The sequence below is a fragment of the Balaenoptera borealis genome, assembly GCF_965194805.1.
Source record: "Balaenoptera borealis genome assembly, chromosome: 5".
In the NCBI taxonomy this organism is placed as follows: domain Eukaryota; kingdom Metazoa; phylum Chordata; class Mammalia; order Artiodactyla; family Balaenopteridae; genus Balaenoptera; species Balaenoptera borealis.
The window spans coordinates 4550946-4564890 of NC_138862.1; the positions used below are offsets into that span (position 1 = coordinate 4550946).

A 13945-nucleotide genomic window follows, 5' to 3' on the forward strand; every position below is an offset into this window, starting at 1 on the left:
AGTAACAATGTGTACCTGATGGGGAGTTCTGAGGATGAAATGTCATAATGCATCTAAGATGCCAGAATTTGCTGTTCAATAAATGTTAGCTTCTCTCCTTGTATTTGTGACAAATATTTTCCCCAATATTTTCCTTGGTAGCATTTTTTCTTAGCATACATCTTTTTAATTTTTAAAAATAACTTTCCTTTCAATTTCCAATTTTTAACCTTACCAAAACAGTAGCTTAATGGTTGAGATCATAGGTCTGGTAATCAGACAAGCTGGTTTTTCCAGTCTGGACTCTGCCACCACACGTGGGGACTTTTCCGCATCTCCCTAACTCGGTTTACTTCTCTGTGACACAGCCAAGTAGTCCCGCCACGGCAGGAGATGCGTATTTGGGGACTGCCTCCAAGATTTACTGCACATCTGGCCAGTATATTTGGCAGAGTCTATTTTGGAGAAAAATGGAGGAGTGGATACTCTTGATAGTTGCTGGATGTAGTTTAATTACAGACACAGTGGATAAAAGTCGTCTGTGAAGCCACACAGGATGAAAAAAATAAAGGCACAAACGTCATTCCGCAAAGTTTCACAACGGCACCACCTAGTGGCAAGCATGAAAAATCACATCTGCAATGCCACCCACAGCTGATGCATCGCAAAACTGATAAACCTGGGAATCTAGCATAGAAAAAAGTGAAAACTGAAATCAAATAATCTCCTTTATTATTAGAAATTATACCTCCTATTCTGTTTCTCCAGTAACTATTGCTTCCCCTCCTAATGGTCTGACCCTCTTTTTTTTTTTTTTTCCTTGTCTGGGTATTGTCAACCAAAAAGTGTCTAGTCACTGAAAGAAGTGTACTTTTCAAGCGTTGTTCACGGCTCAGGGATGATGTCCGTCTCCATAAAGTATTTCTGCTTCGCCTGAGTTGGCGCACACCCCTCTCTAGAGACTGACCCATCGGCTGGATCCTTAGGCTTCTGGAGGGTGTGATTTAGCACGGCACCTGGGCGCGAGAGTGTAGTGCAGAGGAAGCTTTGCTTTTGGAGGTGGACAAAGCTGGGTCCACTCCCAGGGCAAACCCTTTGCTTGTGTTTTCCTGGGCATGTGACTTGGAGCTGGTTTCTCATCTGTAGAATTTGGAGAATGCCATCTCCTTGCTGGGTGATTGTGGGAGTGGGTCCGGAGCATTCCCAATCCGGCCGTTTTCAGTCCCCGTTTGACAGCCCTGTTAAATTCTCAAGACTGTTTAGATGTGCTTATTGGGGGGGCTTTTCTATAGGCGGTTTCTCTCCACTCCTCCCCGGGACGGTTCTCTTCTCCCATTTCCAGCCTGTTGTATACCTTAACGGTTGGACTTGGCCCCTGCCTTCATTCGGTTTTCTCTTGGATACTTTCCAGGAACCCACATTAAAGTAGGGGAGGTAGGCAGAGCGTGACACGTCACCGACAGCAATTTCAGAAGTGTGACTTGACCCAAGTATTAAAAAAAATCCCAAATCCAACAAGTTGGAAGTATTATTTATTCAAACAAACCAAACTCTTTTATTTCCTTTTCAATGGTACATATCTCAAATTGAAACAGACAGGTAGAAAAATAAGATTATTGTAGAAAATTCCACTTTTGAGGTGCATAACAATTTGGATACTGGTCAGTAGCTAAGATAGCATCTTCTCAGACAGCATGAATACCTCTGTAGTCCAGCTCCTGGTCCTATCACGACTTGGATTTAAATCAACATGATATACTATAAATAGAGGAAAATTTCAAAAGGGAAATATAAAATAACCTGAAGCATTTTCAGAAATACGGGTTACACTTAAGCATTGTGTATTAAAGGATGTAAATGTGAGATACACACATAAATACATTTTCTAAAGCACTGCTTTCAGGACTTTATTTTAGAATACAAGGCTTGCAGCTCTTCAGCCAAAAGAGAAACTGCTGGTGCAGAAAAGTCATCCTTTTTGAGAAAAAAATGAGTGGCTGCTTTAAGTGACTGAACATAGGGATTTTACATTTTAAGTATATTTAACGGTGCGAATTAACAGATATAGTAGGAAATACATCATTCTAGATTACAAAAATTCATCTTATATTAGCACATGGTAAATCTCATTCATTCATTTCCCTCTCATTATGCTAATTCCAACCCTAAACAGAATTTCCAGCCTTACTAATAAGAATGTATAACATTACATCCACAATTAGGAAATGAGAAAAAACAATTCCAAGTTGTTAATACTAGCAGCAAAGAACACAAAACTGTAAAAGAAACTGGGGTTATGGAAGTTTATTTTTGGTTATTTTCATTATACGTGAATAAATCCTTAATTAGCTTTGCTTACTTTTTATCTCACAGAGATAATTTTTGAAGGTTTTCTTAGCTTTCACTCAGAAGCGCTGACTACCAGGGCGTGAGGCGCAGGTGAAATTTTATTTCAACAGGTGAAATGAAGCAAGCTGAAACCTTAGTTTTATTAGGAAACTTTCAACTACCCTCACATGGAGCGTTTAAAAAAGAAGAAAAAATAAGCCCTCTTCGAGACACTTGCCTTCTCATGCGATTCTGATCCATGCGTGCATCATGAATAAAAATACAATTATTCCAACCAAAAGGAAGGAAATTGTATGGAAAAACATCAGTGTCAAATTAGGCTAGGTTTCAAAGATTTTTAAGACCTCATCTCTCCTTTTAGTGATATCATTAGTATGACAGCTGTGCTTGTATTCAAAATCTATTTTATAAATCTATAATTTATAATTATATAATTTATAAATCTATATTGGCAAAAAATATTCTATTCAGACTGATATGTGTGGGGTACACCTGTGTGTTACGTGCAATTTAAACTTTACCCAGGTGATCCTCTACAAATAACTCTCCACCTGCAAAGAGAACTGCCCACTTCTCATTGCTGCTCCCAGGGTACTGGCAAGCCCTGACCAGCCGATATCTAGAGGTGAGACAGATATTTTACCATCACACCCTCTCCTGTATCCTGAGATACTAGCTGGACACATCCAGAATCACCGCTCTGCCAGTGGTGTCCCAACAAGTACCCGAAGGCTTTATGGGGCACATGGAGGCCGCCCTTGAGCACCAAAGGTCAGGTGCTGTGGAGTGACTCTGTGACTGTGCTGTGGGCTGCATCTGAGTTTATCCGGAACCTTCATGTGCCTCTGGCCAGCCTTTAGGTCCTGGGTGCCCTTTAAGAGCACGTGTGCTGTGAGGTCACACGGTACCATGTAGTTTAGAAACACTGACGTCTGTATGCAATATCTGATTATAAGAAACCCAGAGAAAGCTGAGAGACAGGGGGGAAAACACTGTACTGACTGGTCACATCTTGTCCTTGTGACACTCCTACTTGATCCTACTAACTAGAGGTTTTGCAGACACACTGCATCACCAGGAGGCCCGGCTTTGCTCTCACGACCACATCTCACAAGGTTGCCGACCTGGGGCATCAGGCTGTTTCCACCCGCGCCCCCCCAACCCCAGGGAAGGCATTCTCACCAAGGCTCCCAGGGAGCCCGGAGCTGCACGGATTCTGATGAGGACTGGCGTGCACTCGAGGATGCTGGTGCCCAGGCTCCCAGCGGGGACAGCAGTGCCCCAAGGGAGCCTCCTGCTGCCCTCAAGCCCTTCTTTCTGGAAGTGTCCCTGACAGCAGGTGTCCCCAGAGAAGGAGTATGGTCAAGAAGCTGCAGGACTCTTTCTGAGTCAGTGGGCTGGCCAGCAGGGCTGGGGGGACATGGCCATGTCTGAGTTTTCTGGCTTTCAGTGCAACTACCAGGGTGGCTGCAGCCAGGAGGCCCCCCCCAGATGCTCAGACCCCAAACTCTGCCAACCTCCCTTTGGCTCCAGACCCTTGACCCTGCCCTATGAACTTCCCAGTGCACAACCTTGAACCTACAGCCTAAGGACAGGGGCCTGCTTGGGAGTTCAGGTGTCTCTAGTTTTGTTAGAACACAGGTGACGGCTGCAAAGCAAGTTTCTCTTTGACAAATTACGCATCCTGAGGGGTTCCTTTGGGAAAGTCCTAAAAAATGTAGGCCGTGCCAAAAACTCAGGGAAATGAGAGTTTCCTGTGACATCCTGTGTTGTTCTCAGTTTGTTCAGACCTTTGCAGTCATCTGCTGACCAAGGGATACGACTTCTTACCCCACCACCCTTCCCAGGTTCTAGAATTTTCCCAGTCCCAACCATCATCTACTCTGTGCTCCTTGGATGCCCCAATCTTCACCTGGATCGGTGTAAGTGTAAGGGACCACCTTTTCTCACTGTTTCCGTGCTGACATCTGACACACGACTCCAGCTTGAATGTTCTTGAAGTTTGGGGTTTGCGGCTGTGTGAAATAAATCACATCTCCAACTGCTTCAGCAGCTTTAAGGGTAAAAGAAATCTGAGGATTCCTGGAATTGAAGCTACTTTTCCAAAAGAGCTAATTCTGCTTATTTTGTTAGCATACTTTCGATTATATTTTTATTCTTCCCTCCCCACTCTCAAAATGTATCTTTCCATCTTGCTATTTAATTGGTAAACTGCCATGAGTTCAAATCTGAAATTCTTAAAACCCACTAGAAATGTACACAATAACTTCTGTTGTGTGGAGCTTTCTTTGCACTAGAAATCTAGTATCCCTCTTGGCAAAACCCATAATTTTACATTTTATGGTGTTTACTTGTTTTTCCTAAAAAAGAAAAAAAAAAAAACAAACTCAGTGGCAAGTTTTCCCTCTGAACAGTTCTGTAATAAATTCTAATAAGTTTCTGCAAGAGAAAAATGCACTGGGATTCCACTCAATTATTTGGTTTCTACTAATAAGGATAAAGTCTATGAAACTCAACTATTGTTGTTTATGGACCAGGCTGTCGGGCAGGGATTTATTTCCAATGACATCAAGTGGCACTAGGGCAGAACTTGGAACTGAACCATGCCTGGCAACTCCACCGGTGGGGACTTGGTAAGAGGGATTTAACAAATTTCCATTTGAGAGGAGAACCTATTAAATAAAGAAATAATCCTTCCTCTCCTCTTAAAGGAGATGACAGAATCCCCAAATCAAAACTGCTTTGCAAAATCTACTACCCAAAGCTCTGTGAAGTTGTTAATGCTGCATTACTGTGAGTTACTTTCATAGTTTTGAACTGTAATTGACCCCCAATTTATCTCTGACCTAAACATCTGTGTTACACAGAATCAGGTAAAAAAAAAAAAATCCTTACAGAAGTTTGGGAGTGGACTGCGTTCAGGGAGACCTTCCCCATTGTCACACACAAGGAATCTGTTTCTTTAATGCCAGGTACTTGTTTTATCGTTCATGAGAAATACAAAATTGCCCACCATGGTAAATGCCATAGTGATCAGACACCAATCACTTGTGGTTCTTTTAAATTCCAGAGGAAAAAAATAGAATCAATCCCCATCCATTACTATTTTTCATAAACAGTTTCAGTTTCTGAAGGCAGGATTTCATTTCAGGCTTCTGAATAACTTATCAAGAATATAAAGCATCAGCCTATTAAACAAACAAACAAAAAAACAACATTGTTCATGTAGAAGCGTCCATTTCCCATCAGAGAGTTGACGAGATTTTGACAAAAACCTAATGCTAATTTTCATCTTTCAGGAGAGGACCATCTTCCATAACCTTCCAGTGTGCTGTGAGGTAAAAATGACACCCCCAAAGGATTGCTACCCCCTTTCCTGTTCAAAGCAAGCCTCCTTGAAGGTCTGCCAAGCTAAGTATCAATTTACATAACTGGAGGAGTTGAGTGTCACTAACAGGGTTTTGACTCAAAGTCCAATTTTCAGCAGCAAGGTATGCCAGGAGAATGTCCTACTTTCAATTGTCTATTTCATTCTTGTTGCTAAGTTATGCTTTTGTAATTTAAGCATTTCCATTAAAATGTCACATCCAATGACATCTCAGATGAAAAGGTAGAGAAATTTGATAGGAAATACAGAGCATTATAGCAAACTTCATTCAAATACCCAAGCTTGAAATCTAACTTGCTGTTATCAAGTGTTCTGGGAACAGTGCCTACGAATCTGCAGCTAGAGAAACGGTACCCAGCTTGGAAACAGAACACGGGAAAATGAAACAGAAGACGCCTGAGTGAAGAAATAAGTAGCAAAACTAACCGGGTCATACTTGCAATTCCCTCCTTTTATTTCAGGGGTTTGGATTTTTCACACCAAGGGGAAGGCACTGTCTAGGGTTGTTGCCTTCACATCTAGGTAAAGTGGCCCACAGAATAGGAACCCATGAAAAAGCCAAGAGGGCAAAAAGAGAATTGGAATTTCAGAGATTTCTATCTCTGAAATGTATTTTGAAACTATTACCTCTCAACTAGCTGAGAGTGGAAATGATAATGAGATTCTGATAACAGAACCTCCTATCATCCCATTTCAAGAGGGCATCGTTCCCACCACGGCCATGCCTGAATGAATCTTGAAGAACACAGAAGGTCCATGTTCTAAGACACAACTCAAACCTTCTTCACAAGAATCCCACAGATTCTTGTGGCTTCTGGAGAGTCTGTGAGGACACCAAGACATGTATAAGTGGCTCCACATCTCTTTGGCATGGTCACCTATTTCTCAATATGGACGTGACCTGGGGAGACAGTGTGCAGGGCAGGTGGCTGAAACATCCATAGGAAGCCTATTTTGAACACACGTAACACTCCAGCCAGAGGAGATACTTCAGTTAGCCCTTCCAGTGGGGTTGTAGTATATATCCAACCCATCCCAATAGCAATGCAAAGGGAACCCTGAACTTGGCACACAGTGACAGAAGGGATATTGGCTTTAAACCCTTCTTCTAATGACATCATGTTAAAGTCGTCTGCTTTTCTTTTGCCAAAGCCCTCAAATAAATGACAGCAAGTGTGGATTTCCCCAAATAAGGATACCACGGCACACCCAACTCATCACCAAAGACTGAACATGCCAAAGGGAAGACGCATGTAGGTCAACCATTGACGGACTTGGTTAAGCTGTTTCAGATGGGTGTGCTCGAGCCTCGGGAGTCCTGCAAAGAGAAGCACGTGGTTCCAAAGCACAGGAAAAAGTAGACATTCCCTAGCATCTTTTGCATGTCTTGTGCCTTCCTTCCTCGGAGAGCTGGTCAGGAGTATGGGTATTTAGCCATTTCTCTATTTCCCAAAAGAATAATCAGCAACCTACCTTCAGAGGAGAACTGGAAAAAGAAACAACTAAGCTAGTGAAAGAGAACTTGTTTTTCTTCTTAATACAGTGTTTGTTCATTTTAAGTAAGAGTAAGCTTATGTGATGGTAACCAGCTTGGTGACAGAACGTCTCCAGGTTGACATGTGGTTCAGCACCTATTACGTCTCGCCTGCTGGAAAGAGGATTCTTTAGGTGAGGGCAGCGGCTGGAACCAGGCTGCCTGCACCCCCATCAGGCACAGGACCCTGGGAAAAAGTCTCAACAGAGGTAGTTTTTACTTTTATACCCAAAATACTATGGAAGTATTGAGTACAAAGAGTAGGTTTCCTTCCCACTCGAAGGCCTTCCATCTTCAGAAGAGGCTGGTGAAGACTTAAGTGAGCATCTCTCTCTAGTAGAGTCCAGCTCCCGTTCAGAGCACAGAGAGACCCAGAAAAGGGGCCTGCTGCTCTTTTTCCAACTCAGAAGGGGGCAGGATGGTCATACCATCAGGCCCCAGACTTCTTCTGCTGTCATACTGTGAGCCTTCTTGTACCACGCTGACGCAGGCTGAGCCTGGTACAAAATACCCTTAAATGTGATGAATACAAAAAGCTTCCCATTAGCTAAGAAGAATTATAAACTATATGCACTTATTTCTCCAGAGATAGGAGGGAGGAGAGAACAAGCCAAACAAGCAAGGCTCTTGGTTTTCTTTTCTTTTTTTTGGGGAGGGGGGTGGGGGGGTGGCACACCTAGATAGTTTGGCATAACCAGCTAATAAAGCCTGAAGCCCAATTCACTCTGTTTTGATTATGAATGAGGTGTCTTTTATTATCATTTTCCTTGGAAGTAGGAGAGTAGGAGGAAGCTTTAAAATCAAGAATCAAAATACAGTGAATCTGGAAGGCATCTGGGAGCAGAACAGAGACTTAAGACTAATGGACACAGGAAGAAACCTTGCCTTATAACCCCTGCCTGCTGCCCCTTGAATTGTCATAATCCTTGAGTTCAAGGTTGCTAGAGTTTAGGCTTTTCTCTTCATTTCCAGCGATGCCGGACGAGAGAGGACTCATCATTGACGACCTCGGGATCTGGGGGTAGATGCCGGCACCGGAACGGAAGTAGCAGCAGGATAATTAAGATAAGAAGGATGATTCCACACACGCTCATGAGAGTATAGGACACGATCCACAAAATGGGCTCATTCAAAGGCAGGGCAGGGACGCAGTTGCTGGCTATGTCCTCTGTTGAGAAAGGCCCAGAAATTTCAGACACTGGAGCACCTGCGATTTCTGAGGAGACAGAAGGGGGAAAATCCACAGCTATGAAATGAGCAGTCCATCTCTATCGCGTGACAAAAGAGATAACCCTGTGCTTTATCAGCCCAAGTCAAGTCACATCGGCACTCAGGTTCCAAGGGCCCAGGCATCTGAGCACGCACCGAGGGAGGTCTCGGTGGCCGTATCCCTTCAGAGGATCCGGTCCCCTTCGCACTGGAATGACAGCATGTTTCAAGGTCTGCAGGTGTTGGACCCACATGGTGGGGAGTAATGTGCAGAAGGGCCCATGCGGAAGCGTCAGGTGATTCGTGGAGGCTGGCAAGGCTGGAGCGCTATGCAGGTGAGAGTGTGTCAGTCAGAGCCTGTTAGGAGCTGTGTGGTCCTGCTTCCTCAGTGGAGATGAGCAAGGAAGAGTAGGGCCAGGAAATAGGAAGAGAAGTAGCATCTAGAACAGAAAACTCAGCCGCACCCGCCAGAATCACAGGGATTTCCCCTGTGGAGTCAACCTGAGTGCATGCTCCGTGGTGGATTCCCCAGTAGGTAACATGCTCACATCAGCCTGACCCACATTCCTAATGGGTTCCAAGACCAGCTGGGTAAGCCTGGCCCAGGAGACCCTTCCCCATTGCACTCCTGTCCTATGTCACATCTCCAGTGTACACAGGACCCAGAATCAAGAGTGGTTAGTGAGTGCAACAGCAGATTCAGGACATAACTGGTAACCAAGAGAAAACACGGCTACAATTCATCCCGTGACTTTTGCAAACTGACTCTTGAAAAATGTTCTTCCTGGAGAAGGAAGTTGAAGTGATTTCCTGAAGCAGGTTGGGGATTGCCAGTATTTCATTTGTCTACACTAGCCTGATCTGCTCCTTTCAGAAGTATAGAATTTGCTTGGCATCTCAAGTTTTACCTGGAAAAAGAAAAAGGCCTCATGACCCATTTATCTGTATTTAACTGCAGAAATGAATATTTAGGTGCCAGAAAATAACACTGCTAAGCATTAATTTTCCTGTAAGTAAAGCCTCAAGATCCTAAGACCTGCCAAGTAATATCTTTTTTTTACTGAGGAAAGAGAAAGTCAAAATAACAATGGAATAATAGTTAAAAGTATGGTTTAAAATGTGGGAAAAGACAAACTCAAATAGTTTGCAAAGAGGTTACATTTTCTTGTTACAAATGTGGATTCTGTAAATGTGGATCCATGGCTTTTTCTAAGTGTGCTGGGAGAGAAAAGCAAGGGACAGAGCCTGCAATACCTACGAACAGAGGGATGCTGGCCTTCAGTTAATCTAGACACCCAAGTGCCTGTAGCATCTTCAGCTACCGGCAGCCTGCCAGGTCCTTTTGAAAATCAAGTTTTGTTGGAACACAGCCACTTTCATTCATTTATGTATTGTCTATGGTTATTTTTGTGCTAAAACAGCAGGGTGGGACAGTTGTGACAGAGACCATCTGGCTCAAAAACCTAAAATATTTACTATCTGGCTCTTCGTGGAAAAAGTTTGCCAATACCTGGCCTATAGCATTTAACAAACATTTTAAATAACAAAAAATAACTCCACTCTTCTTATTACAAAGGCGATACATACGTATAGTAGAAAATTTGAAAATATAAGTAAACAAGGAAATAAAAACTCATAAATTCACCACCCAGAAACATCAATATTCATAGTTTAGAGTATAATCATAGGCATCAATTTTTTAAACAAAGATGGGATCATGTAACACATGCTGTTTCATACACTGTATGTTCACATTACGTGATAAAAATCTTTTGATATCACTTAATTTTCCACAATGCTATTTTTATGACTACACAAAAAACCAAACTATAGATGTATCAAATTTGCTTATCAATCCCTATTTGTGACTATTTAAGTGGTTTTCAGTATTTCCACCATTATAAACACTGACATATGAAACATATTGTACCTAAATCTTTGCCCATATTCTTATTATGTTTCAGAATGAATAAATAAAGTAAAATATGGGTCAAGGTATGCTCACTTTTAGGCATCTGGATATATGCTGACAACATGCCCACAAGAAAGGTTGAGCCACTGTGCACACATGCCCACCAGCATAGGATGGGGGTGCCACTTCCCACTCTCACACCAGCATCTATAAGGAAGCATCTATAAGGAAGAATGATGGTCCTCAATCCAAGATCATAATGTTTACAAGTCTCTGATTACTAGTTGGGGGACTATTTGAAAAATACACTCACTGGCCATTTCTATTTCTATTATAATTTCTATCTTTTTCTCATGGATTTGTAAGAGTCGTTTATATGGTAAAAAACTTTTTTTTGGCTGCAAATGTCTTTCCACAGTAGGTCATTTGTCTTTTCAAAGATTTATTTACTTTGTAAATAGAGAAACTTTAACAAATGCAATTGTGAGAGTGAAACATGCTTAGTGCAAAGACAATATCTTAATAGAGCAAAGCACAAAGAAATGAAAAATCACTTGAAACCACTTCTGCTTCTAGACAAGATGGAAGAGGAACCAGATTTACCCTCCCACCTGAAACAACTAAAATAGACACAAAAAAAAAAAACATGAAAAAAAGACTCTGAAGATATTAAAACTTGAACAAGGAGAGACAGTAAATCCTGAGAGATGGGAAACAGATGGTGTGAGCCACACAGGTGCCCTTCTTACTGCCTTGAGAGAGTTCCTGGGTTGTGGCACAGAGAAGGGTTACACTGGCAGAGTATGGTGGTCTCCCCAAGTTGGGGAGACAGAGGCAGAAATCCAGAGAAGCAAAGGCTGTTAGAGTTTGCAGGGAGAGAAGTGCAGAGGAGACAGCTACACAGAGAAATGCCGCACATCTCCAGAGGACCTCCCCTGAGCCTCCAGCTGAGTGCTGACCTTAAAATGAATGAAGGCCAGTGAAAGAACCACTTGGAAGGATTAAAAGAAACAGTGCTTGGAGTTCACACAGGGCTGAGAATAATGCCTATTGCCAATTATTTCCTGTTCACTCTTGTTTCCCACAGTGAAAAAAACAAACAAAAACAAACAAAAACCCAGAAAAACTCACTCAATTCACAGGGTACTTAGAGCACTAAGGGTCTTTCCTCTGTAATAGGAAAGATTAATCATAGACTAAACACTGCTCTGATCCCTCTGATAAAGCTTAAAAGCAAGACAAAAAAGGATCAAGCTCTTTCTAAGGAACTTAACTGTGACCCAGAACAAATCTCAAGAGTATTTTAGAGAATACAAACATATTCAGTGCCCAACAAGGTAACATTCACAATGTCTGGCATCCAATACAAAATTACCAAGATGCAAGGAAAGAGGAAAACACAATACGTAGCAGGGGAAAACTAATCAACTAAAACTTAGCAAGAAATGACACAGGTGATAGAATTATTAGACAGGGTATTAAGACAGTTATTATAACTCTATTCCACTCAGGAAACTAGAGGAAGTATTAGCCATGTTAAACAGAGACATACAAACTATATATAAAAAAAAAAAGACCTACATCAAGCTTCTAGAGATTAAAAACTGCATTACGTGAGATGAAAAATACACTGAATGGTGTTAATATAGCAGATAATACACTGCAGAAAAAAGACAAGTGAACTTGAAAACATACCAATAGGAACTATCGAAATGAAACAAAGAAAGAGCAAAATACTGAAAAAAATAGAAAATCAGTAAACCATGGGACCACCTAAATGAGAGGAGAGGATGGGAGACAGAAAAAATATTTGAAGAAATAGTAACCAAAAATTTTCCAAATTTGATAGAAAGTATAAACCCACAGATCCAGGAGGCTCAAAGAACCCCAAGTATAAGAAACATGAATACACCAGTGAATTGCTGAAAACCAGTGATAAAGAGAAAAATCTTTAAAGCAGAGAGAAAAAGAAATATTATGTACAAAGGAACAAAGAAAAGGATTACAGAAGATTTCATGTCAGAAATAATACAAGCTACAAGATAGTGGGGCAACATCTTTAGAATACCAGGGGGAGAAACCCTGCCAGCCTAGAATTCTACACAAAGCAAAAATATTTTTCAAAAGTGAAGATAAAAAAGATGTTTTCAGACATACACGAGCGGAAAGAATTTATCATAGGCAGACACACACATGCGCATGCACAAACACACACACACATATGCATAATGAAGGATTATTCAGTCTTAAAAAATAAGGAGATCTTGCCATTTGTGTAACATGGATGAGCCTGGAGGACATTATGCTAAATGGAATTAGCCAGACACAAAATGACAAATACTGCATGATCCACTTACATGTGAAATCTAAAAAAGTCAAACTCATAGTTTCAGAGAGTAGAATGGTCGTTGCTAGGGGCTGGCGGGGTGGGCATATGGGGAGGTGTTAAGGCACACAAAGTTGCAGTTATGCAAGATGAATAAGTCTGGGATCTAATGTACAGCATGGTGATTATAGTTAACAATACTGTATACTTGAAATTTGCTAAGAGGGTGTATCTTAAGTGTTCTTACCACTACCAAAAAAAAAAAAAAAAAAAAAAGGAAGAAAGAAAGAAACTACTATGTGAGGCAATGAACATGTTAATTAGCTTGGGTGTGGTAATCATTTCACAATGTACACATATATCAAAACATCAAGTTGTATACCTTAAATATGTATAAGTTTTATTTGTCAATTATATCTCAATAAAGCTGAAAAAAAGAAAGAAATCATCACCATAGAGCTCCACTATAAAATAAACTAAAGGAAACCCTTCCAGCAGAAGAAAAATGATATCAGGTGGAAACACTATAAATTGTAACTATGTAGGCAATTGTAAAATCTTCATTTCTAACTTTAAATATTTAAAAAGATAACTGACTGATTAAAGCAAAAATAAGAACAATATATTGGGTGGTTTGTAACACACATCTAAGTAATATGTATGACAATAACTGCACAAATGACAGAGGGGAGAAAGGGAAGTACACTGTGTAGGTTCTTTTACTCAGGAAGTGGTAGATGTGATAAGGTAAATGTGGATACTACAAACCCTAGAGCCACTAAAATAACGTAGCAAAGAGTCATAGCTAATAAACAAGGGGAAAAAAATGCTCAGTTCAAAAGAAGGCAGAGGGGCTTCCCTGGCGGCGCAGTGGTTAAGAATCCACCTGCCAATGCAGGGGACATGGGTTCAAGCCCTGCTACAGGAAGATATCACGTGCTGCGGAGCAACTAAGCCCGTGTGCCACAACTACTGAGCCTGTGCTCTAGAGCCCGTGAGCCACAACTACTGAGCCCACGTGCCACAACTACTGAAGCCCGTGTGCCTAGAGCCCATGCTCTGCAACAAGAGAAGCCACTGCAATGAGAAGCCTGCGCACCGCAACGAAGAGTAGCCCCCGCTTACCGCAACTAGAGAAAGCTTGTATGCAGCAACAAAGACCCAATGCAGCCAAAAAAAAAAAAAAAAAAAAAAGGCAGAAAGAGAAAAAAGGGAAAGAAAGAACAGATAAGATAGAGAAAACACATA

The 13945-nt window shown here is 41.5% G+C and overlaps 1 protein-coding gene across 3 annotated transcripts in view; it reads right to left on the minus strand.

Moving 5' to 3' along the window:
- The window catches only part of BACE2 (beta-secretase 2), a 115233-nt gene that overhangs the window by 21637 nt on the left and 79651 nt on the right, over positions 1–13945 (minus strand). For 2 of the 3 annotated variants that reach the window (XM_082392925.1, XM_082392924.1), the window contains one exon: positions 1496–8466. The exons of the other annotated variant lie outside the window; for it this stretch is intronic. In XM_082392925.1, the coding sequence (XP_082249051.1) occupies positions 8213–8466 (254 nt within the window). In that variant the 3' untranslated portion in view covers positions 1496–8212. Of the gene's footprint in view, positions 1–1495; positions 8467–13945 lie in introns of those variants that run through there. 3 annotated transcript variants of the gene reach the window in all.